The 25,195-nt window shown below is 28.9% G+C and overlaps 3 protein-coding genes and 2 non-coding genes across 6 annotated transcripts in view; 1 reads left to right on the top strand and 4 right to left on the bottom strand.

Annotated features, from left to right (window-relative positions):
- Positions 1-10,258, bottom strand: part of LOC145751246 (neurofibromin-like) — a 30,042-nt gene extending 19,784 nt beyond the window's left edge. For both annotated transcript variants that reach the window (XM_082567352.1, XM_082567353.1), the window contains exons 1-21: positions 10,141-10,258; positions 9,408-9,575; positions 8,836-8,919; positions 8,640-8,702; positions 8,353-8,474; positions 7,867-7,973; positions 7,721-7,788; positions 7,100-7,210; positions 6,652-6,792; positions 6,421-6,468; positions 6,058-6,225; positions 5,422-5,613; positions 4,579-4,704; positions 4,123-4,242; positions 3,478-3,683; positions 2,880-3,063; positions 2,420-2,526; positions 1,822-1,978; positions 1,147-1,272; positions 959-1,038; positions 351-536 (exon numbers count right to left, since the gene is read on the bottom strand). In XM_082567352.1, coding sequence (XP_082423478.1) covers positions 351-536; positions 959-1,038; positions 1,147-1,272; positions 1,822-1,978; positions 2,420-2,526; positions 2,880-3,063; positions 3,478-3,683; positions 4,123-4,242; positions 4,579-4,704; positions 5,422-5,613; positions 6,058-6,225; positions 6,421-6,468; positions 6,652-6,792; positions 7,100-7,210; positions 7,721-7,788; positions 7,867-7,973; positions 8,353-8,474; positions 8,640-8,702; positions 8,836-8,919; positions 9,408-9,575; positions 10,141-10,200 — 2,624 coding nt within the window. In that variant the 5' untranslated portion in view covers positions 10,201-10,258. The remainder of the gene's footprint in view (positions 1-350; positions 537-958; positions 1,039-1,146; positions 1,273-1,821; positions 1,979-2,419; positions 2,527-2,879; positions 3,064-3,477; positions 3,684-4,122; positions 4,243-4,578; positions 4,705-5,421; positions 5,614-6,057; positions 6,226-6,420; positions 6,469-6,651; positions 6,793-7,099; positions 7,211-7,720; positions 7,789-7,866; positions 7,974-8,352; positions 8,475-8,639; positions 8,703-8,835; positions 8,920-9,407; positions 9,576-10,140) is intronic.
- A 484-nt stretch (positions 10,259-10,742) lies between these two features.
- Positions 10,743-13,633, bottom strand: LOC145750601 (putative peptidylglycine alpha-hydroxylating monooxygenase 1). The gene is made up of 8 exons (XM_082566670.1): positions 13,475-13,633; positions 13,310-13,416; positions 13,076-13,133; positions 12,893-12,983; positions 12,329-12,567; positions 11,955-12,093; positions 11,450-11,639; positions 10,743-11,085 (listed from the first exon to the last, which is right to left on the bottom strand). Exons 1-8 carry the CDS (start codon positions 13,620-13,622, stop codon positions 10,876-10,878), a joined length of 1,182 nt encoding a protein of 393 aa, XP_082422796.1. The 5' UTR covers positions 13,623-13,633; the 3' UTR covers positions 10,743-10,875.
- A 982-nt stretch (positions 13,634-14,615) lies between these two features.
- LOC145750982 (uncharacterized) lies at positions 14,616-23,588 on the top strand. The gene is made up of 25 exons (XM_082567050.1): positions 14,616-14,661; positions 14,802-15,015; positions 15,291-15,451; positions 15,974-16,102; positions 16,692-16,808; positions 17,178-17,291; positions 17,403-17,516; positions 17,652-17,765; positions 17,893-17,956; positions 18,215-18,378; positions 18,687-18,794; positions 19,056-19,208; positions 19,520-19,633; positions 19,907-20,020; positions 20,390-20,566; positions 20,823-20,946; positions 21,214-21,328; positions 21,514-21,635; positions 21,788-21,894; positions 22,056-22,167; positions 22,426-22,484; positions 22,666-22,720; positions 22,867-22,929; positions 23,041-23,102; positions 23,386-23,588. The coding sequence occupies exons 1-25, from the start codon at positions 14,616-14,618 to the stop codon at positions 23,586-23,588; spliced, it is 2,925 nt and encodes a 974-aa protein (XP_082423176.1).
- Positions 15,695-15,767, bottom strand: Trnaf-gaa (transfer RNA phenylalanine (anticodon GAA)). The gene has a single exon. It is a non-coding gene; the product is annotated as a tRNA-Phe (tRNA).
- Trnai-aau (transfer RNA isoleucine (anticodon AAU)) lies at positions 15,775-15,848 on the bottom strand. Its single transcript has one exon. It is a non-coding gene; the product is annotated as a tRNA-Ile (tRNA).
- Positions 23,589-25,195: the final 1,607 nt, after the last annotated feature.

The raw sequence follows: 25,195 nt of genomic DNA, 5'->3' as shown, positions 1-25,195 counted from the left end.
AAAGTCACATTATTAAAAAAAAATTTAGCAAAATTGATAATTTAATAATTATATGCTAGGTTTAGATATTGACTTTGCTTTATACAAATCACATTACGCAAATCAACAATGTCAGCCTAATATATGTATTACATAAACAACAAGTGATTACTATTTATATATAATGAAGATTAGTGGATGATATATACAAATGAATTAAGTATACGCAATAGTTAAAACTGGCGTTTTGGGTGCATGAGTAAATTATCACAGGCAAATATTAGTTGAAAGTTGTGACCATTACAACAATTAAAATACTGACCGTAGGGTGGGCTATTGACTAAACAACATCAACTATAAATCCAACATACCTGATAGAGTTGTTGATATCCAGGGTCTTGATGTTAAAACTTCCAAGCAGGTTAAGCAAGCTTGATATAAACCTGCTCACATGAGTGTGAGATGCTGGGTTCTTGTTGTTGGAGGAGATTTGTTGGTGCTTGTTGGGTGTTACGTTCAACCTGGGTTCACCATTTAAACTTAAATCACTGCTGGAACTAAATGAAATATTATGTTTATGAATTCTAATTGATTTTTGAAGTGGATAGTAGATATAGACTTTATGTTAACATAGCTAGAAATATGTTTGGTTTTATATTACTTTAAAGTGATAGGTTTTATATTTTATTGGGGAAGGGTGTGCTGTTGTGACTTGTTTAATCTTTCTGTAAACTCCGGGCTCAAGGGCAAATATGGTGGCATTTGTGCGACTTAAACTTAAATCTGACTACACAGAACCTAATGTAATTTACTGAAAAAAGAGTTTGCTGTTGTGATGTGCTTAAGCTATCAGTAAACACCGGGCTTAAAGGTAAATAGTATGACATTGGTGCGGCTCAAACCCTAAACTTTTCGACTCTTAGTCTAATGTCACTTTTATGATACCAAACTATTAAACATTTACAAAAATTTTACTTACATTGATTGGACACTCTTCATACACACACCACCTAGTGAGCAAAGATATCCCGTCATATTAACCCAATCCAACACATCAACCTTAAATAAACAATATATTACCATGCTTAAATAACAATACAATACAATGGATACAAATACGATTTTTTACCATTTAAAATAAATCAAATAAGTTTATTAAATACAAACCACATTAATATGCTTCCTGGCTTCTAGTTTGGTAATATCATCAGCCATGATTTCATCTTTACTTTGTTTAAAACTCAAAAGTTGTGGAGTTTTTTCCTCCCATTTAATCTTGGTGTCCTCCCAAGCCTGAACAATTTTGATATGCTTTTTTTATTACCAATAGGCATAGGTGAGGTTTGTGCTTGGTGTATAATATGAAAGTTGTTAGTGATGTATTTATTAAAACTAAGTTTTTAAACCTCTAGGTTAGTTGGTTTAGGTCTAAGCTTAAGAGTCTAGGTTTAATTTCAGCATCCCATAGTTGTTAATTGTAGTTATATGGGCAAGTTTAAGCAAATGCAGGTAAACAAGGCTAGGTTAAATTAATTTAAAGTTATTTTAAAAGTAGGTAGTAAAGATAGGGTATATATTGATAGGGTATATTGAAAACAAATTTAAATAAATCAGTTATTCAACCTAGAATTCTCTGCTAATTTTGATCTTATATAACAAAATTTAACATTACAACTAAAAATGAGGGTTAATAAATTTTGTGTCATAATAAAGTCACGAAGTTGACCTTTTATTAATAATACAGTATATGGTTGGCCAAAACTAAAATTTTCTATGCAGATTGAACCTTAAACTTTATGTCGAGTTCAATCTTGCCTAAATATTAACAATTAAACATTTTACCTCCAAGCAGGCTGGTAGAAACTTGTTGGTTTTCCTGAACACCGACAATGCATGTTCCTGTATTGGAATATCAGGACAACATTCAACCAACTCTCTGTACATCTCATTTGTGATTTGGAGGGTGCTGGAGAGGGGTAAACTCCCATATGAAGTCACTCTGGAATATTACAGTGTAAAATTATTATATTGCAAAAGTATCTATGCCATCTATATATAATAGAACTAAGTGGGCGATAAAAGTTAATGTATGTATGACAAATTTATAGGCCTTTAAAATAATTGAAACTGCTGTATGTGGTGGGCTGGTTAATTATTGTGGGAAAAAATTAGTTTTGAGTTGTGACCATATCACAACAATTAAAATAATAGGACAGGCTTTTAACTAGTCTATATAAAATAAAGCTTAATGAAAATAAGTTTGTCCAATTTAAACTTAAAAAAAAAATCGCATTTGAGGTGCATGGGCAAATTCTTGTTACAACCACATTACAACAAGCAATTGAATAGAAACTGGCCAAATGATAATGCAGCCAATAGGCCATTTAACTTACTTAACCCAATATGCTACATTGCTAGTAAACAAGATAATAATGTTTACCTCAAATCATGTTCATCTATTAAACATTGCAAACAAGAGATGGAAACCATCACAATATCAATATTTGAGTTCCATAATTGTTCAAGAAGCAACATCTCAAGTTTCAACTAAAAAGTTAATATTAGGTAAAAGTTTAATTAACGAAATATACTCAATAAACTATAAATTGTTAGATTGGGCTAAAATACTTGAACAAAAAAAAGTTAAATTTTCGATTTTTATTATCTAGCCCACTAAAATTAAGGTTAATCTATAAAATATATCAATATGAATAAAGTCATACAAAATATTTATTAACCATCAACTTTATAAAGGAGTTAATATATTAGGACAATAAAAATCACCTAAAAATTATAAAAATCAATTCAATTAAATAAAATGTAAAAAACTATGCAACAATAACATAAAAAACTGTATTTAAATTTTAAACTTTTAACTTAAACAGCATAGTTTAAATCACCTTTGATTTCTTGACAATATCAGACTTAGCCTGATCACAGTTAACATTGGTGTTCTGCGATAAAAACTCAACCCTGTATATCAACACTTGGTGGAGCCATTTCAATGTCTTGAGAGTTACCTCGTTGGTTGATATTAACTGTTGGGTGATCAACTTTTCACAGATGTGGTTCAACACATTGGAACTAAAATATAATGAAGTTAAGCATGTATTTAGTTGCAATTTGCGTCCATATTACAACACTTGAAATGCAGCGTGTAAGATGGGCTTTTAACTAGTATTATATAAAGATTGATAAAATTAAATTCTTAGTTTAAAATATAAAAAGTCAGAATTTAATTTACACCAAATATAAAAATAAAATCAATTAGTTTTCAATTAAAAAAAAAAAAAATGAAAAAAAAACAATTTTATATTTTTAAACATGCCAAAGATTTTTAATAAATACACAAACTGAAAAAAAAAACTCCTATTGTAATAGAAAAAAAGAACTATACTAATATAAAAAACAAAAATACAATTTTTTGTTTAAAAATCAAAGCCAATAAATTAAAATAACAACCCTTAAAAATTTTAGTTAAAACAATTGATCTTTTACCTTACTATCCAGAAACTGTACATAACAGCCTCACAATTCCACTGAGCAATAACCAGAGGTTCATGAAGTCTTAACAGAGCTTCTAAGCTATCTGTGGATAAGTTCTGTTGGTTGGTTGAACTGTGGACTGTATATAATGAAGCCAAGGACATGAAGAACTCTAACACAGAAGCATGGATCAGCTCTTTACTGGTTGCTTGGGTATTCTAAACATTAGGAAAGTTATTTTAGTGTATTTCAAGTTATAGTATTAGATAAGTTGGTTGGAGAAAAAAAAGGTATTTTAAGAAAAGTTTAAGTTTTGTGAGTTGTTTCAAAATTTATTAAACTGTTTAAATGCCTTACTTAAACTGTGTTAACTTCAGTAATTTTGACAAAACTTAGGCCTACCAATAAACAATCAATTTTGTACAAAGATTTATTATAAGTCAAAGCCAAAATAACTTTATAATATGTATAAATTTATCCTCGATGTGGTAAGGTCGAATGCGTGACCTAAACATAAAGTAACATCAGTTACCCCAACCCAAACTCGAGATGCCTTTAGTAGTTTGGGATGTAATAGATTAAATTTGCAAAAAAACACATAAAGGATAAACCCAAGTTTTATAGAGCAAATATAGGAAGTAGAATAGAACAACTTACCCTTAAGAATAATTCCGGATCAGCTTGAACAAGTTGAACAATCACTTGCAACAAGTCCTTGAAAGTTGACTCTGTTCGTTTTAAACCAACATTTTTACGTTCCATCCTCTCAAGCAGAGACTAAAATATAAGTTCAAGGTTTAAACTTAAACTTAATGTTTATAAACAACCAATAGTTACGCTGTATTAGTAAGAAATAAAATTAAGTTCATAATATTTATTTTTAATTCTTTTTGGTGACCTAAGTTTACAGATAAGTAATTTAAATATCAGGCAATTATAGTCTTTTAAACTGGCAAAGTCAACTTGAGACTGGGTCAGGGTAACTGATATTACTTCATGTTTAGGTTGTGCAGTCAACCTACCTACCCACATTGAGGTTTAAAAAATACAAAAAGAAAATTTTAAAAATATCAGTGATATAAAATGCAACATAAATAGGCTAATATTCCATACCTGTCTGTTCCTAGGACTTAGATGGGTGCTGGCTTGATGTTTAACCATACAATCTTGAAATATCTTGCGAATATCAACCCCGTATTTGTTTAATGGGTCCAAGTTGGGCCACCAGTCTAAACATGGCTGTAAATAAAAATAATAATTAAAATAAAATAACACAAAAAATGACAATTGCAAACTAAAATTAATAATTAGGTTGTCTATTTATAATATCGTTAAAAAGTGTAACTAATTTTGAGTTATTAAAAGTATATGTTTTATTATTTAAATTTACTTTTGGAATTTTAATTAATAAAATTAATTTATTTAAACAATTACATGTTTTATTAGGAAGTGTTTTGGTAAATTCATGAAAGCTATATTTTTTACTGAAATATATTTGATATACATCCAAATTTAGAATAATGGCAAAAAATGTCAACTATTTGTCATTATTGAGCAATATGTTAAACAAAATTACAGAAATCAAAATCCTAAACATGGGTTGCCAATTTAAACAACTGATAACATAAAATGGTATAGAAAGATAAGATAAAATGTGTAAATAGATAAGAAAGTTAAGCAACAATGGGCTTGGAAAATTTATAGATGGGTTACCAAACAGTTGTATAGTAATAGGTATGCTATAATTTTGTTGTAAAATAATAAAAATTAATTCAAAAAAAAAAAAAACGTAAAAGACCTAATAATACAAAGTTTTTACTTCATTAAATAGATATTTTAAAACCAAACAAAAAATTTACAAAAAAATCAAAGCAGCATTTTCAGTAAAATTCTACCTAGTAAAACGACCTTCGCACATTGAGGACAAATCACACATAAAATTTAAATTAAACATACCTCAGTAGATATCCAGTTTAAAGATTGGACTAAAACAATCTTAAGTTGAACACTAGAGGAGCTAGAAGCACACAGCTTTGCCAAGTTCTCTTTGATGGGGAATAACCGAAATGAGGAAACAAAACAATTTATTAAAAGATTTTGGTCGTTTGTCTTCATGAAGTATTTTGAACTTGGCATGAACAAAACATTCTAAAAAAGAGATAAATATATATAAAATAAATAGTTGCCTCCATAGATAGTAAGACTGTCTAACAAACATTTAAATTGTTTCAGACCTTTTCTATATACTAAATTAGTCAAAACTATTTCATATATACCCATACAGAATGCATTAAAATTGTTGTAATAGTCGCAACTCACAACTTACATTTGCCCGCAATAATTTACCCATTCACCACAAACAACAGTTTTTTTTACTTTGTAGGCCTTTAAATTAAACACACATATTTATTATTTACTAAGCTTCATTATATATAGAGATGGTTATTGTAAAATGCTGCAGTTAACCTTTTTTTAAAGACCTATATATTAAACAAACAAAATAATATCTATTATGCTCAACAAAGATACAGTTTATATTTTGCTTTGTTACACACATATATATATTTAACAAACCAGTACAAAATAATTTACCTGTAAATCAGGTAAAACATCTTTCACGATAGATAGAAGTGGATTAAATTCATCATTTTGTTGAGAAAAACAAGTTGCAGTCTTGAGTAATCTTACATAGCACTCAACTGAGTTTTCTTGACGGAGTCCTGAGCTGGATAATCCCTTCTTGAGATGCTCAAATAAATCCTTAAATTAAAGATAAATTGTTATGTTTTTAGTGTATAAATATAACAACTTTACTGATAAACACAAAAAGATTTTATACAAAAGTTGGTCATGACTACTGGTAGTTGAAAACATTATAAATTTATAGTATAAACTTCAAGATTTAAGTACATGTTCATTAACTTAGTTTAAAAATATAAACTGTTGATATATTACCTTTGTGGATCTGTTTCCTTCTGAGCTGCAAATCTGGCTTAAAATTTCCTAAAATATAAAATTAGTACAGTAAAGACAATAAAAATAATTAAAATCAAATATTTTTTCACTTTTTAAATTAGACAGGCTTTTTACACAATACAGTTATCACTAATATAAATACACTATATACTTCAAAAACACACTTTAATAATATTAAAAGTTTTTTGTAGAAGCAATTTAATAACTGACCGGACAAAATACGAGCAGCATAGCTTGTAGTGGCCACAAAGTCAAAGCTTTTTTCTTTGAACCTTCAGTGCTTATATCATACAACTTCACAGCATATTTGGATATCTCGCTGTTTAACTTCTTTTGATCATTTATTGCTGACTAAAATATTTTAAAAAAAAATTAAAGTTTTAACAAAGTTTCCAATATATTTTAAAATATATACAAATTTAAAAGCACTATTTTGTAGTTTTTTTAACATGCAACATCTTCAAAAAATTTTTTTTTACCAAGTGCTTAGTGTATATTAAAAGAGTTATTCAAGAGTTTATTAAAAACTATTTAAACAGTTTTCCATATTTTAAACAGTTTTCTGTTGTTTTTCAACAGGGCCATATCATATTTCAATACGGAAATACATGTCACTAATATCGCAGTTGTACAAAGTCTAACTACACAACATACCAACCTGTATATCTTGCTGTGAGTTTTCATCAACATTTAATCTTTGTTCAACCAAGTTTGGTTCATACAGAAGTTGTAACTCATCAGGGTAGGAACTTAACCAGGTCCACAAGGCCTTAAACATAAAAAAACACAAAATAAAAATCCTGTAGGTTATAGGTCCAAGGTTTAATCCCCATTGCTCTTATGCTCCTGCTGAGCCAATACTTAATCAGCTGCTTAATTATCGGGAAATTATGATAAATAATATCCCAAACTATCAAAATAAACTACGGGGTAACAAATGTTATTCTACGTTTAGAGCGATAAGTCTACCTTCCCACATCAAGAATAAATAAACAATTAATTAATTGTATTACATAAGTTAGATGTATTACCAAACACTAATTTAAAAACTTTATAAGTTGGATGTATTATTATAATATTACCAAATAATGATTTAAAGTTTAAAAAAAATGACACAAACCAAAATGTGGAAAACTTTGGTTAATTAATGTTAAAAGTTTAAGCAAATAAAAACAAAATTGTTAATGCAATTGGTGACATAAAAGTAGAGATAAAGTTACATGTTAGTATCAGGTTTAACATAAGTTTAAAGTGAACTTTAAAATGTAAATAAACTTACCTTGTCAAGGTTAGATAGGATTGCAACTTGAACACATTTCTTTAAGTATTTAAATCTTTGCACTGTATCTATAACAAAAAATAAATAATCAAAAAAAAAATTTTCAAAGTGCTCACATTAATTGTTAATGAAAATTTATCTTTTACCTTCTAGTAGGATCTTAATTTTCCTGAGGTCAATTTGAACATGATTGATTAAATTAATATCACTAAGATCAGAGAAGTCATCACTGTTTAACGAGAGGTCATGTAGTCTGTAACATAACATTGTTATTATTATAAACACTGGTCCTTTATTCTTGCTTAAAATATCAACAATTTACTGCTTTGACATTTTTTCAACTAAAGAAAGGAAAAAATAAAAGTTTAATATATATATGAGGTCCTGGGTTTGGTTCCCACTGCTATCATGCTGTAGCACCCTGGAGTAAAGCAATATAAACAGTAGGAACTCCTGCTGAGCCAATACTTAATCAGCAGCTTAATTACCGGGCAATTAACATCTATAATATCCCAAACTGCCACAGGCAACTCAAGACTGGGTCAGGGTAACTGTTGTTACTCTATGTTTAAGTTGTAAAGTCAGCTTTTTAACATTAAGAATAAATATATATGAAACAAGTTGGTTTTTACCTGGATGAGATTCGATTAAAAACAACAGAAAAGTTTTTCTGACTGATGCAAAGAAGAACTTTAGAAGCCGAAGATTTTAAGTCGGTTAAAACTGCTTTGTCATTTAGTGGTTGGTTTAAAAGCTGAAAAATAACGGAAAAAGGATCAAGTTTATAATCCAACCAGACAAATAAAAGTAAAAAAAACTAGATTGTAAATTTTATTCATTATAGAATACATTTATAAATAGGCCTATACACTAATCTTTACAACTATTACTTCAAAGTTTTGTTTAATTGAAAACTAACTTGACATATTTCCGTTAAAAGTTGTTTCATTATTAAAGAATCGTTTGGTAAAGAAAATTCCTTCTAAAAATTAAATTATGTCAATTTTTAACTTTATTTAGTAATTTCAACGACATATAAACCAAACTGTATTATTTTAAGTATTTGCTTTTGCATATAAAAGTTAAGTTGTTTATTATTGTTATAAGGTAGTTACCGAAGCAATACATTTCTCCAATAAATCCAATACAATAATTTGACTTGAATACAAATTAATCTCCTGTCGGGCTCCATAAATTCTCTAAAAATTAAATTTCCAACAATTACAAGATATTTTATGTCATACAGTAGATTAAAATCCTCTTTTTAAGGTACGTATATAAGTATATATAACCTAAATAAAACAGTCTTTTTAAATTATACAGAACCAATTGGATAAAATAAATTCCAAAGAAGGAAGGTTTATAGATTGATTTATTTAATTTATCTATTTATTATATTTATCCATTAGAACTTGTATGTTTTATATATATATATTTACCTATAATATAACTGGCAGCTTAGTGTATTGGTCACAACACTTTGCTTTATTATGTAAGGTCCTGGGTTTGATCCTTACTGCTCTTATGCTGTAGTGCCCTCAAGTAATCTATGATATCTCAAACTGCCAAAGTTTTGAGACTGGGTTGGGGTAACAAATGTACCCAATGTTTGGGTTATGAAGTCAACCTATTTGCATTTCAAATAATTAAACATAAACAAAAAATATATACCAATAATAGAACTTACCATAGCTGACAACTTATGCAAACTGTTAATGAATCCACTAATTACGATTGAGCAATTAGTCTGACTTATTTTAATTAAACATTCTTTATGACTTTCCAATTCACTTGTTAACATTGCATCTTGGTTTGGTGTAAGAGAGGTTTTGGAGTGCAAGACTGTGTACTCCAACTAAAAACAAAATAAATCTAATTGAAATAAGAGTCAATATGGCAGAACCTTTTTTTGTATATATCTTTATCCTCAATGTTGGGAAGTCGAATGACCTATACATAAAGTAACATCTGTTACTCTAACCCAGTCTCAAGTTGCCTGTGGCAGTTTGGGATATTATAGATTATAATTGCCCGATAATTATACTGCTGTTTATGTACTGGCTCAGCAGGAGTTCATATTGTTTATAGCGCCTTACTCAAGGGCGCTACAGCATGAGATCAGTTGGGATTAAACCCAAAACCTCATATGTGGTGTAGCAAGTGTTCTTACCACTACACCATGCAACATAATTGTTTTATGTCTAAGATTTATGCCGGTAAAAATAGTTTAAATAGTTTTTGCCAATCTTGAGATCCTTTAATTATAGCTTCCCAGTTTCAGTGAAATTCACACATTTTATGGCAGTTTAAGATTAACCTTTGCCGATTATTTATCTCACAAAACATATAAGTTTTAAAGCTGTTTATAATGACAACACCTACAAACAAAAAAATAATATTAAAATGTTCAACAAACTTACCAGTTTATCTAACCGAGACAAAACAGCTGTAATCCATTCCTTAGGCCGTAGGTTGGTCATTTTATTTAAAACATTAGCTATTTATAAAATGAAATATATTTTAAATCTATAAATTCACTAAAAAAATAAACAAAAGTTACAGAAATTCCTAAGTTACATTAAACTTAATCTATTAACATAAATAACAAGTAACAGTCCCAAAACTTTACTAATTAATTAACTTTTTACAAACTTTACTAATTTGTAGTTAGTCAGTTAGTTTAACGCCATTTTACAGTTTTATACAATAAACAACCCTTTCAACTAACTGACAGACTGACTAACGTAATAATAATGTCGTTGTCCAACAGCTTACAAATATAATACAACTTGATTCTTAGATATTTCCCTTTACCCTGTTAAACTATGTTTAATTCCACGTGTTTAAGTTGCCCCAAGTTTTGTTATTGTTTTCATCTGAAGACACAATAGATTGCAAAACTGCTTAAAAGCCCCAACGTGCGTAGGAATATTTTTAAATATTTTAACCACATAATAAATATTTTTATCCCCAATCTAAATTTATTTAAATAACTTTATCTTGCAAAATACAACAAATAAACTGTTCATAAGCTGAATTTATATGCAATAAAAAATACAAAGTTATATTAAATGCTTTTAGTTCAGTAAAAAAAAACAAGTCTTTAAAAAGTAACTCTTATCAAAAATGAAATTTCAATTTTTTGAATATCGATTTTAGTTGTAATTAAAAGGAAAATGTAGAAAATAATTTCGCCAATGTGTCCAAGGATATCCATGAGTGCAATCCCGAGTGACCAGAGTTTTGTTTCCCAACAAATGCTTAGGTGTAGAGTACATTATATAGAAGTTGCACATCTCATCTGTGTGTTTAGGTCCCAAGTAAGTTACTCTATCACGGAAGTTGTGCATTACACATCTTGCAGCCTAAAATATAAACTTTAATTTTTACATATTTTCATGTCCTGGTCTAGTGTTATGCTGTAGTACCCTCGAGTAAGGCGCTATAAACAAAATAAACTCTTGCTGAGCCAATGCAATTTAATTAACAGGCAATTAAATTTAATAATAACTCAAACTGTCAAAGGCAATTCAAGAATGGGCTAAAGTAACTGATGTTACTTTGTGTTAAAGCTATGAAGTTGACCTTTCCACATCAAGGCTAAATAAATGTAAAAAAAGTCTAAAAAAACGCTACACCAAAGCAGAAAACTTTTGCACACACAAAAAAAGACTAACTAAAAATTGAATTAAAATAGATACATAAGTATATAGACAAAATATTTCTTACCAGCCAGTCGCCTTTCTTGATAACAATATTTTGATTTTTCATCGAGTAAAACGCTTGCGGTAATTGTGGACTTATATCACCTAACAATGTCCACCTCTGGTTTCGAACCCGGTATCCCATGACCTCGACTCCTAACTTGTGAGTGTGAACCCGAAATGCAAACGGGTGCATCGGTATATCGCTGTTGTACCTAAAATATAAAATTGAGTCTACTTGATTTTTTTTATTTATTTATCCTTGTGGAAAGGTTGACTTCACGACCTAAACATAGAGTAACATCCGTTACTCGATCCAGTCGTGAGCTGCCTTTTGCAGTTCTGGATATTATTGATTATAATTGCCCGATAATTATTCTGCTGATAAGTGTTAGCTCAGTAGGAGTTTATACTGTTTATTGCGCCTTACACAGGGGCGCTACAGCATGAGATCAGTAGAGATCGAGCAAGGGACCTCATGTAGTAAAGATTATATACAATATTTTTTTTAAATTCATACACCTACATACCTACACACAATATCCATATTAAGAGTGCTGTGAGGGGAAATCGAACCAATGTCACTCGCAAAATCATAAATCCCTGCTACGTTAGGTAGACGTTGAGTTGTAGCTATTACATCCAAACCAGTGCCTTTAACCCCTATTTCTGTAAATAAAAAAACTGGTTAGGAAAGAATTAATAACAGTAACAAGCTATACATAATAAAGCTTAGTGGACGAAATATATGTATAAGTATCCAATTTGAAGGCCTTTAAACTAAAACTGTCGTTCCCGGTGCTCAGGTATTTACCATATTGACCATATAATGACAACTGGACAAACAAGCGGCCATTTTAAACGAAGACACAAATAATAACCTGGGCACAATCAACATATTTACCGTTTGCTTTCTTTTTGGTTCTGATGTGAACTTGCAATGTCAGATACTTGACATTTGTGTTTGCCCCGACTTCAAACCCAACATTTTTTGGTAATTGTAGTTCTGGTGCATCATTCCCCCAAGCATATAAGATATTGTCACCTTCTGCACAAACCCTACCCTTGGGTAAAGCACTTGTACCTTTTAAGTCATCGTTGTTGTTGTTTGGTGAAGCATCTGACATTTCACCTTCGCAATCCCTGAAATAACATTTAAGTAAAAACTTGCTATCAGCGTGATGTAGTGGTTAGAACAAGTCCTTTGTTTGATACCCACTGCTTCCGTGTGTGTTGAAGCGTCCTTTAGCAATGCGCTATAAATTGTCTAAACTTCCGTTAGGCAAAAAACAATCAGCATAAATTTTCAGGCAATTAATAATAATATTCCAAGCTGCCAAAGCCAACTTGAGACCGAGTCAGGGTAAAAAAATTTGTTCTATAGTAAAGTCGTAAAAGTTGACATTTCCACATCAAGGATACGAAATACAAAAAAAAACGTTCTAATCAACAAGTATTGAAAACTTACCATAAAGTTTGATTGGTATATCCAGGTTTAAGGCAGCCGAACAATAACATATGATGCGCAATATTCTTGGTGTGTTTGGGCTGATATCCAGCTAATAACAAACAGATATAAAATAAATTAAAGTTCACTATATTGGGTACTTAAACACATTAAAAGTCAAATATCAAAGTATATTTTACTTACTTATATACAGTGTTTTTAGGTCATCTAGTTTGTACGTTTTACATAGATAAGTATCGTCCTGTAACAACATTATTGAATCAGTATTCTTAAGGCTTATAAATATAAATAAACGACACAATGTTTATATAACAAAACATCCCATATATGGAATATTGAATAGTTTAATGCTTAAGGAAATGCTTTTTAACTATAGAACCTTAATGCGTATTAAGTATCATATTAAAGAAAGCTTACCCTGGAAATGTGGATTTTAGGAAGAGTTAGATCCAACTTTAAGTTTTGATGTTGAACAACATTCTTATTCTTCTTTGATTCATCTGTCTCAACATTTTGAATATTTTCTAAAAACAAAAATACAAATTTAGAAATTGAACACTTTAAAATAATTTTTTAAACAACCTTTTGTTTTGTATTCATCCGCTAAAACCGACAGAAGTCGTTCATTAAGTTCATCTTGCATGACGTCATCAGGACCATTTGTACACGTCACACATAGAGTTAATGTAGCAAATACAATCAGTTTAATACCTAAAACACTTATTTTCATTTTAAATTCTATTCACAACCTAAATTATAAAACAAAGTTTTAAATATTGTAAGCTATAAGTTTTACCTATGCTGTTTATATATCTCTTTAGTAAAACAGTTAGGCGTTAATTTTTAATGCGAAATCTACTTAAAATTTAACAGAACTTAGCCTGAGAAATCTAAACTAAATCATCTCTAAACTGTTGTTTAACCGATTACAATACCAGCCATGATTTTAAAGTAAACGAAAATAAGGAAATCAATGATTTCCTGACTTATGGTAAAATAACTCCATGATTTTTTACAAACATAAATATTTCATGGTAAATGTTTGTAATTCAATTACTTGAACCGTGTTTTAAGATATATTTAGTAAGGTGTAAACGCACTATCTTATTTTTAATTTAATTTTCTTAAATATTTAATGCAATTTGAATTTTTGATATAAAACCCGTATAAAATTTAATACTCGATTATATTTTTTTAAAATTAAAAACAAAATTGTAAATCACAAAAAAAGCATTTTTTTTATAATTTAAATCATAACAATTATGTGTTAACGCTTAATAATTTAAATTTGACCACTTAACATTTTAAATATTTGAAAATTAATTTTATTTACTTTAATAATTAAATTAATTATTACACTTTTTACATCCGGTTTGAGAAAATATTTGAACATTTTATTAATTATGTTCATAAACACTTCAAGTTAAGAGCACTTTAATTTTTTGTTAAACTAAACGTTATCCTACTTGTCATTAATTAAATACGTGTTTAAATATTGGAAAAAATTTAAATTTTTTTTCTGGTTTTAAAATTATTTTTGTTTAGGTAAGAAAGCTATTTAAGAAATTTAAGTATGGTAGTTTAAATTAAAAAAATATATTTAGTATTTTTCCATTTTATAATTTTAATACTTTGTATTTTTAGTGCTGGATGTTAAGTCATTAGTTAAGTTTTTAAAAGTTTCAATAAGAGCAAAACTGGGATTTAAAAAATTAAACAAAAAATGTTTCGCAAATCTGAGAAAGTCTTTCTATTAGCTATTATACTGGGTAAGATTTTTTGCAAAAATTTGTTATTTAAAAGTTAAAAACGATTTCGAAAAGCAATTTTAATTTCAAAATGTTTTTATTTTTTACACGGATCTTTAAGTTTTTGCGGATTTAACTTTTATTTACGGAATTATTTTTAGCGCGGATACGAACAACTAACCAACAAGGTTGTGGAGGTACATTACCCGGATTAACCGGAGATCTGACCCACGAAAATTATCCGGAAAATTACCAATCCGACATGAACTGTCAGTGGGATACAATTGCAAGAGAACCTGATAAAGTTTTCTTTGATTTTGAATTGTTAGACATAGAAGCGGATAATAACGGAGCATGTTCTTACGATTTTGTAAGGTAAACTTTTGAAATGTGTAAAAAAACTTTAATAATTTTTTGTATGTAGTTATATTTGGTGTAGGAAAGTCAACTTAACGACCTAAACATAAAGTAACATTTGTTACCCTGACCCAGTCTCGAGTTGACTTTGGCAGTTTGGGATGTTATAGATTATAAATGCCCGATAAATATGCTGCTGATTAAGTGCTGGCTCAGCAGAAGTTCAGACCGTTTATAGCGCCTTAGAAACGAACCATATTTGATAAGATTAAAATAAGTTACCTGTTGTTCAGCATTAAGTTTTCCGATGATAGCGACGCTACGAAGTTTTGTGGACGCGAAGAACGAAGAGACGCGGACGAAATTCTCCACAAAAACGGAACTGGAAATCCAATCATTAAATTTGTGTCTGATGACAGTGTTGAATATACCGGCTTTCTTGCTAAATATAGAAGTAAGAATCTTTAAATTTTAAAGTTTTTTAACAATTTAAATTTGCTTAAACTGTAAAGAAATATTTTATTAAGTAAAAATTATTACCCTTTAAAAATATTCAAAAACTGCAAAAATAAGTATTCCGAATTTGCATCTATTTAAAAAATTAAATAAAGAACTACATTTAATTAGTTTTCATTAATTAATTTTTATTTTAATCAAGCATAGTAAGTAAGTAATTAATTTAAAAAAATAAAAAATTTGCCCCGACCCGGGATTGAACCAGGGACCTTCAGATCTTCAGTCTGACGCTCTCCCAACTGAGCTATCGAGGCAAGGTGGTGGCCAGTACGGGGATCGAACCCGCGACATTCGCGTTATTAGCACGACGCTCTAACCAACTGAGCTAACCGGCCAGACATTTGAGCGCTACTAAAATGGGTATCTAACCGCGCGCCCTCTAGTTCAGCACCACTTACTAATTTTTCCAATAAATACACCACAACATCTTATTTAAGTAATAAACCACTTTAAATTTAAGTTGAAAGATACGATTACTGCCTGAGTCAACCATGTGAAAACAACTCAACATGTGAATTAGACGATAGTAAAGAAGAAGGGTGGTTTTGTGATTGTCAATCGGGATGGACTGGCCAAGTTTGTGGGGAAGGTAAATTACCTAATTTTTATGTGATGTAAAATCACAAATTATGCTGCTTAAAGTTGATATTGCAAATAGTAATAACTTGTATGCACTTTAAAAGATCAAGTACATGTTAAAGCTATACAAAATGAAACTTAAATGACACTTATATATTCACCAGCGTACTTGATTTATCACTAAATATTATTCTAATTAATTAGTAATAACATTAACAGGATATTTTAAACTTTTACAAGCCCACTTTAACATAAACTACCATTCACTACAAAGGTTATTGAGTTTATGACCAAATTAAATATTAACTAATATTAATTGCCAGTTTTAAACATTTTAAGTTTATTAGTTAGTTTTTTTTTTGTTTAAATTGTTTTCTAGTTGGAAACAACTGGCTTTGGTGACCATGCCATAATATACTTTAAAATCTTTAAGTGTTTTAAATTATGGAATTGATTTTGTCATTTTTTCCCGTCGCATTAATGTTATACTTATTGTGTTTAACTTCATTAAGGCGCAAAAAATAAAAAAAATTTACAAAGGAACTTTGGGCCTGACGCATACCAATTTTCAACTTTTTTTAACCTTTATAAATGTTTAGATTTGGACGAATGTGAGGAGGTTCCATGTGAGAATGATGGCGAATGCACAACACCTGAGTTTGATATGTATGAATGCGAATGTTTGGAAGGTTTTACTGGAGAAAACTGCGAAACTAGTAAGTCTGAATACAATTAAATTACCATTTACAGCAAAAAAACAATCAAATTATGTTTAATTTTATATATAATTTAAATATAATGAAGCTTAATGGACGATATATATGTATATATATATATGTATGTCCAATTTATAGGCCTTCTAAATAAATAAAACTACTGTTTGTGGTGCAGGTAAATTATCGCGGACAAATATTAGTTAAGTAATGCGACCATATTACAACAAACAAAAACCCAACTATAGACTACACTAGTATAGTTAAACTAGTGCACACTTGCTAAAGTAAACAAAATTTATGATTTAATTAGCCTATAAAATCGACCACTTCACATAAAAACAAACATACTACATTTAACTTAATGTTAAGATATAGACGAATGTGAATCTGATCCGTGCCAGCATGGAGGAAGCTGTGTTGATGAAGTGAATAGTTACAAGTGCGAGTGTAGCGGAGGGTTTACGGGTGAACATTGTGGGGAAGGTAGGTACTTTTATTAGTAAGTAGAAACTTTTTCTTGCGAACATTCTTAATACCGTTTCTGTTATGTACAACCGCTTTAAAATTTAATTTAAACCAGTCTATGTTATTCAGAGTTAAACGAGTGCGAGTCGGAGCCATGTCAAAACGGGGGAACATGCGAAGATAAGATGGATGGATACAACTGCGTTTGTATAAGAGGATATAGGGGAGAGAACTGTGAGATCGGTAAGTGTACAACTATGGAATCACTCGTACTTTGCGGTTTTAGCAAATTCCTTTCCGTACTTTACGGTCCTAAGTTTTTCCCGATCCCAGATATGGTTCCTCACTTAATGTAAAACCGCATTTTAAACGTTTTAGATATTGATGATTGTGAGGGAAGTCCTTGTGAGAATGAAGGAACCTGTAACGACGAGGTTGATGGTTATTCCTGTGTTTGTAAGGATGGGTTTACTGGGTCTAATTGCCAAGAAGGTAAAACTTTCAAAATACAAAACCTCATTAACGTTAAAACGTCGACTTTACAGATTTAATTAAAATTCAACAAGCCATATTAACGCAATAGGGGTTGTTCCTTTAACATTTAAATATTTTTATGTAGAAATAAATGAATGTTCGTCAGAACCTTGTCAGAATGGAGGAACTTGTGTCAACGACATCGACAGGTTTGTTACATTCCCCTCTCAAGTATTTAAATTACCTTTTACACATACATTTTATATGGCAATATCTGGTCATGAATGGGTAATTGTAAAGGTTGATTTGGGATGTTGAAACTCATATTCGTAAAACGAACGAAGCTTTTTTTTATTAACTAGAATATGTTTTCTAGAACCAAGATAACTATGTGTTAAAGCATCTTTTATACGCCTTATATATCTTAAGTCTTTTCAATGCGTAACAATTTAACCCCCTTTTTTTAGTTACAAATGTGCGTGTGTTGAAGGCTTTACGAGCCAACAATGTGAGATCGACTTGGACGAATGTGATAGCAATCCATGTCACAATAGCGGGCATTGTGTCGATCATCCCTCTATGTATGAGTGTATTTGTGAACCGGGGTTCGGTGGCGTTAACTGTGACGAAGGTAGGTGTAATTATGACGTCAATAATTAAGAAAATTTGTAAAATAATTAAAAAATACACAAATAAATAAAAACAAACACAAATATCTTTATTTAGAATCAGCAAAAATTGAACAAATATATATTATAGTCTTATATTTAAAAAAATTAATTCAAACAACAAACACCTTTTTTATACAACAAATTAGATCAGATACTAACTTTCAAACTTAACCATAAATACATTACACATAAGCTCCTTTAGCAGAAACAAAATTATTTTTGTAAGATGTATTCCAAACTATGCAACAAACTTTATAATATTTTGCAGATGCTTGTGACCCTTCACCCTGTTTAAATGGGGGAACTTGTGAATATGGACCAGGGGGTTATAACTGTGTTTGTACCCCAGATTTTGAAGGAGTACATTGTGATGGGGGTAAGGTTTTAACATGAGGCAATGTTTGGCCAAAAGTAATTTTAATCATTCTAGCCAAATCATGATTTTCCAGATAAACTAGGCAATAATGTCTGTTTATTAGGCTAAAAATTATTTTTTGGGGGTTTTGAAAAGTAAGTTCTATAAAAACACTAAAATGTAGGACTGGTGGGAATCGAACATAAAACCTTGAGTCTTAAAAAAAACACAAAATTCACCCATTAAAGCAACAACAATTACAACTGATATAATGTTAATTAGATGAGCCCGAACCAACAGCTCCACCTAATAACCCTGATAATAAGAACCCCAAAAATAACAAACTTGATAATAACAACCCTGATATAAAGAACCCTGATAGCCATTTACCTGGGAAAAATAATAATAAAAACCCTATAGGAGACACCAATAATGGTATTACAAAGCGCAATAGGCAAATGCTTTATTTAGAATGCTTATGGGGGCTTGAAAATTGGAAAAAAAATTAGAGTAAAGGCTTGCAGCGCTTACAAATAAACCAAACCTATTACAAATGTCAAATAGAGATTAACCAAATTATTTATCTTAAACTATATATTGCATGAAATAATTCAAGTGAAGCATTTTGTACAGCTACAGCTTAGTTTCCTAAATCAAGCTAATATAAATCAACTGTGCAAAAACAGTAAGCTGTAGTTACTAATATGTATATATCTAATTTTTAACAACAAATTTTTCAATTACAGAAGCAAGTGCTTGTGCATCACAACCATGTTTAAATGAAGGTTTATGTTCAGTTGAAAGAGATTCTTATTCGTGTTTGTGTAAAAGTGGATATCAGGGAAATAATTGCGAAACTTGTAAGAAAAGTTAAAGCAACTTATCTTAATTTAATATAATTTTTGATTACTTTAAATCTGTAATTGAATTTTATCATCATATAATTACCATAGCATTTAAAATAAATTTCAAACTTCCATACAATCTTTAAATTTTATCAGTTTTATCAATAAGAATATTTTAAATTTCACCAACCAACCCTTAACAAACTAAAAAGATAAATATCAAGTTGCATAACCACATTACAAATATATTTTTTATTGACAAGCAAATAAAATTTTAATAAATCCTAGTGATAACCTCTTGCAATCCTGACCCATGTTTAAATGAGGGATTATGTCGGGAGAACGGGGCAACTTACAGGTGTGAATGTAAACATGGATTCACTGGAACTCATTGTGAAACTGGTACAAACTTTTAACATATTTTTTATTTAAATTAACATTTTTTGAAGAAAAGTCAACTTTTTATACACCTTATTTGGTAACACTTGTAACACATTTTAAGATGAACATTTGCTGGTACAAAAATTTTAACATTTTTCACTTGATTTTCGACATTTTTTGGAGTAATATCAATTTTGACACACTACATGTTAGCTTATATAGCAGACTTCAAGATATATATATTTTTAAATGTTTACATTTTTTAAAGTAGTATCAACTTTTTATACACATTATATTGTAACATTTGTAGCATATTTAAATAAACGTGTGCTGCCAACTTGAAAATAAAAACTTTAACAATATAGAAACTTTATTAAAAATTTTTTTTAGATGAAGAAAGTGCCCAGCATGAACGAGCTCATTTACTTTCCGCTCTTCTACCCAGTTTACTTTTTTGTTTGGTTTTACTTATTCTAGCACTTTTATTCTTTTTATATATTCAAAAAAAGCGAAAAAATGAAACCCAAGTTAAAGTGATCAAAGTAAAACCATCAAATCATAAATCACGTAAGCAAAACACTTCAAACTAATGTCAAGCACTTTCAACATTTTTTTAATATTGATTTTTACCCAATGATCAAATTATTATAAGTTTATGTTAAATTAATTCACAAAAAGCAAAGGCAATTAATCTCAATATTGATTTTTAAATTAAGTTACTGTACATTTTTAACCAAATTAAAATTGTAATTGTACACAATTATAAAAACATATTTAAGTAATTATTTTTTGTTATTAGAATTTGTTAAAAAATTAAAAAAAGATGAACCCAAACCAACTAAGAAGAAATTACGTCATAAAAAGAAACATGGATCTCATAAGAAACCAGAATCAGATAGCGTGACAGAAGTTGAAAATGAATATATTCGACCTTCATTTGATAAAAGGTTAAAAATTAATTTTACAAAACTTTGAAAACTTTATAGCCTATTCTCTTCAACTAAATTAAAGAAGAAGTAATGCAATAAGCCTAATGTATTATGTTATTATGGTAGCAATGGGATTGAACCGAAGACTTTAATCTCACAAGCTAACGAGAACTTTGGCCTTAAACAAAATTCTTTACCAATTACTTTTCTTTACCAATTGCCATACCATTGTTGCCATATTGTATCAATCTTTGCAAATATTTACTCAAAACAATATATTTTTAGACCGAGTGCATTTGTTGGAAATATGAGCATACCTGGAGTTCCAATGTTTTACAACAAATCAAACTTAGATCAACCAGGGAGTTATCATAACAATAGTTATTATGATGACAATATAGTAAGAACACATGCATATATATTGTTTAAAGCCTTAAGGTATAATACTGTCATTTAAATATTAAACAATTTCAAAAAGCAATTTATACCCAACAAAATTTTAATAAAATTCAATATAAATACAACACAATACCTTATCTTTCCTTACATAACTTATAACAAACAAATTAAGTTAACTTTTTTTAGATATCACCTCAGATGAAATATTCTTACAACAATGCAGCATTCGATCAAAGTAATTATGGTTACAAAAAACATGGATATGATTCTGAGTTATGGGCTACACAATCAAAAAGAAGTCAACAAAAGTTAGTTCAAAGTTTTATGATAAAACAATTGTTGTACAATTTTAGAAATTTTGCAAGTGCATTTCTATAACAAACTTTATAATAGAGTCTGCAGTAAAGGGATTTTTATATTAGGCTTCAAAAATAACAATAAAACAATTAATTTTACCCAGACCAAACCAACATAAATATCGCAACAACATTGACCAAAGTGATTTAAGCTCTTACAGCAACAAATATGACACCTCAACAGATGAATATCAACAAAACCAAAGTAATGGTAAAAATCATTTTTAGTTTAATAAAAAATTTATGAACATTTCTTACTACTTTGGCTCCATGTTAGCTTTAACAAATATAGATTATTTCTGCAATATAATAAATGTAACTTTGAATCAAAATCTGTAAAATTAAATCAAAATCTTTTAACTTAAACCAAAGATGCTCACTGGCAAGATAGAGACAACAAGAAGTTGAACAATTGTCCAACAAAACATATTTTTTACGTTCCTGATGGCCCGCCTAGACTAGAAAGTAAACTAGAACATAAAAGGTAACAATACAATTTCTATACATTTAAATTAACAAATTTATAACAAAAAGCTACAAGAAAAACAACATTTAAAACTGTCAAAAGCAACCCCAAACTAAATAGAATACTAAAAACCTATACTTTGAGCAAAAGTACAACATTTAAATAAGATTTACCAATCTAAAGCTATAAACATATTTATTTTATTTGATCAAAGATTTTAAACTACAAAAAAGTTTTCTAAAATATACAACTTTTATTAAATTTAAATTTTTAAAGATCTCCTGACCAACCAGCACAACCAACCTACACTGACAAACTATCATTTGATAACAGAGGTAAATTAATACTTAATCCGCTCTGGTTTTTAACAAAGTTGTGATTATATATCGTCTTGTGATTATATAAATATAATTCTTATTATTTTATTCACTATTATTTTCTTACATGTATATTAAAAAGCAATTGTTTCGTGTAAAAAAAACATTTTTTATACTAATTCTTTATTTATCTTTATAGAACGAATTCACAGATTTCAACGCGAAAAAACTCAAGCCCATTTACATGACAACAAGTAAAAAAAGAGAATATATATAAACAATAAACAACTTTAGTTTCAGTAAAACTATAAATTGAAAACAAGTGTTAATGTTAAACCTATTTATTTATTATCAGTTTTCCTTTTTACACAAAATTAAATATATTTTATTTTTGATTTAGGCCAAAACACAACAACACTAACTCTTCAATTCTTTTAAACAACCAAAGAAAACAAGATGGAAGGTAACTTTAAAAACATATTTAAAATAAAATAGATGACTTGATTGTTTAATGTACGCACAAAACTGTTTATTTATCAATAAAAATATATTTAAAATTATTTTTTCTGTGTAGAAAATTACAAGCTCGAAAAATTTCATTCGACCCAAGAGTTCAATCTCTTTCTCCAATCACAGGTAAATAACAATATAGAAAAAATTAATAAATTAATTATTAAAAGACACTACACAATTAACACACTCATATAAATTGTTTCTAAATTAACTATTAACCTAATTACTAACCATAATAAATTAATTATTTATATCAATTGGTTAAATACTTACAAATTAATTACTAACCAATAACCTTAAACTATTAAGTTACCTTGAAATTACTTACTATGTTAAATTACATTTACCAAAACTCAGTGTCAAACTCAGTGGTTAAAATATAAAAAGTTAAAAATAAATTTTTCAGAACATCAAGTTCGCTACGAACGATATCCGCCAGAGGGCGGTATAGACACAGAAATGGAGCCTGAAATAAAGCATAAAAGTTCCCCCTCAAAACAAGAAATTCCTAAAGTGTCTCCATTCAAATGTATTCGCAAAAACAATCCACTAAACATCAACCGAGGTAGAGGGTTCACGAGAGAAAATGCTTTCATTCAGAAAGTTTAAAAACTCAAAATCTTTTAATATTTAACTAAACTGTAAAAAGGTGTTACTAAAAATATTTTACATGTTGTAAATTTATATTTATTAAAGTGTAGTGGACATTTTTAATTTAATTAATTAAATTAGTTCTATTAATTAAATGTAAAAAACTTTAAATAATATAATTTGTTAATATTTAACTAAACAGTAAAAAGTTGTTACCATAAATGATTTAACAAGCTGTCAATTATATCAACGTAGCATAAAACATGTTAAACTAACTAACCATTCTAACACCCATTTTTCATTTTATATTATTGCATTTGCTTAACTGTAACAACATTTTTATTAAAAACAATATTTTTTAACAGAATAAATATTAATTTTAAGTAAATCACAATCAAACTAAAAATTTAACTAAAGAGAAACTAAAATATTTCAATATTTTAAACTTGTACTGAACTTTTTCTTTTACAAACTTTGTATATATTGTTTTTTTTTGTATAAACATTCAACTAAGCCTTTTTAAATCTTATTTACCAATAAATATAATAAACATAATATAATTGCTTATAAAAACAACCAATATCTAATATCTCGACTAAAACCATTTAAACATAAGTAAAAAAGAAACAAAAATAATTTTACCTTTTTTCAATCCAATTCATGACCAACTATTCAGCAATTTCCTATTAGGAGTATTTTTTTTTTTTTTTTTTTTTGTATATATCTTTATCCTCGATGTGGGAAAGTCGAATGCGCGACTTAAACATAGAGTAACATTAGTTACTCCGACCCAGTCTCGAGTTGCCTGTGGCAGTTTGGGATATTATAGATTATAATTTCCTGATAATTATACTGCTGATTAAGTGCTGGCTCAGCAGGAGTTCATACCGTTTATAGCGCCTTTCTCAAGAGCGCTACAGCATGAGGTCAATGGGGATTGAACCCACGACCCCATGTGGGGTGTAGCAAGTGTTCTTACCACTACACCACGCTGCCGGTCAAATTTTTATTTGAAATTAAATTCATGCTCTGAAGAATGAACAAAATCTTAACCTCTTGTCTAATTTGCAAATTGGATTTAACTATTTAATAATTACTTGTAAAACTTTAAATCACGTGGCATCAATGTTTACATACACACGTGCGAGACTGCCGTAACCGATTTGTGTTACTGGATTACTTTTTTTCAAATTTAAAAAAAAGCATTTAGTTTTACATAAAATTTAAAAAAATTAAAATTAAAAAAAAAACGAATTAGTAATAATTAAATTTCATAACTAAGAGAATTGAAACACAATCTGATAATAAACAACATACTAAAATTTCAGAACTTTATATACACAAGATCAAAGTTATTTTATTTTAGAATTCGGATAAGTAAGAATAAAAATATTGACAATAACAATATGTTTCAAAATCTAAGATTTGGAACCATAATAAGCAAACAAGTGCAGGATAAATGTGTTTAAAATAACGCAAACAATATTGTTACAGGCTATTATTAGTTATATTTAAACCTACCATTTAAGTGTTAAATATATATTCTAAGGCTGTTAAAAAAACATTAATTAAGTGAATGGCAAGATAATAGCAACATCAAGCATGTTTTTTTACTACATATTGCA

This window comes from Corella eumyota, chromosome 4 (assembly GCF_963082875.1).
Source record: "Corella eumyota chromosome 4, kaCorEumy4.1, whole genome shotgun sequence".
Classification (NCBI taxonomy): Eukaryota; Metazoa; Chordata; class Ascidiacea; order Phlebobranchia; family Corellidae; genus Corella; species Corella eumyota.
The sequence above is the reverse complement of the archived record's forward strand: the minus strand, read 5'-3'. Positions and strand labels throughout refer to the sequence as shown.

What these genes read in the sequence shown, in the direction of transcription:
- LOC145750601 (XM_082566670.1), bottom strand. Translation starts at nt 13,622, where the DNA reads ATGAAAATAAGTGTTTTAGGTATTAAACTGATTGTATTTGCTACATTA. An exon ending in AACCAAAAAGAAAGCAAACG is followed by an intron (nt 12,094 to 12,328) that starts GTAAATATGTTG and finishes TTTTATTTACAG; the next exon opens with AAATAGGGGTTAAAGGCACT. An exon ending in TCAAGAAAGGCGACTGGCTG is followed by an intron (nt 11,086 to 11,449) that starts GTAAGAAATATT and finishes TTTATATTTTAG; the next exon opens with GCTGCAAGATGTGTAATGCA.
- LOC145750982 (XM_082567050.1), top strand. Translation starts at nt 14,616, where the DNA reads ATGTTTCGCAAATCTGAGAAAGTCTTTCTATTAGCTATTATACTGG. An exon ending in TCTATTAGCTATTATACTGG is followed by an intron (nt 14,662 to 14,801) that starts GTAAGATTTTTT and finishes AATTATTTTTAG; the next exon opens with CGCGGATACGAACAACTAAC. An exon ending in TGTTCTTACGATTTTGTAAG is followed by an intron (nt 15,016 to 15,290) that starts GTAAACTTTTGA and finishes CCTGTTGTTCAG; the next exon opens with CATTAAGTTTTCCGATGATA.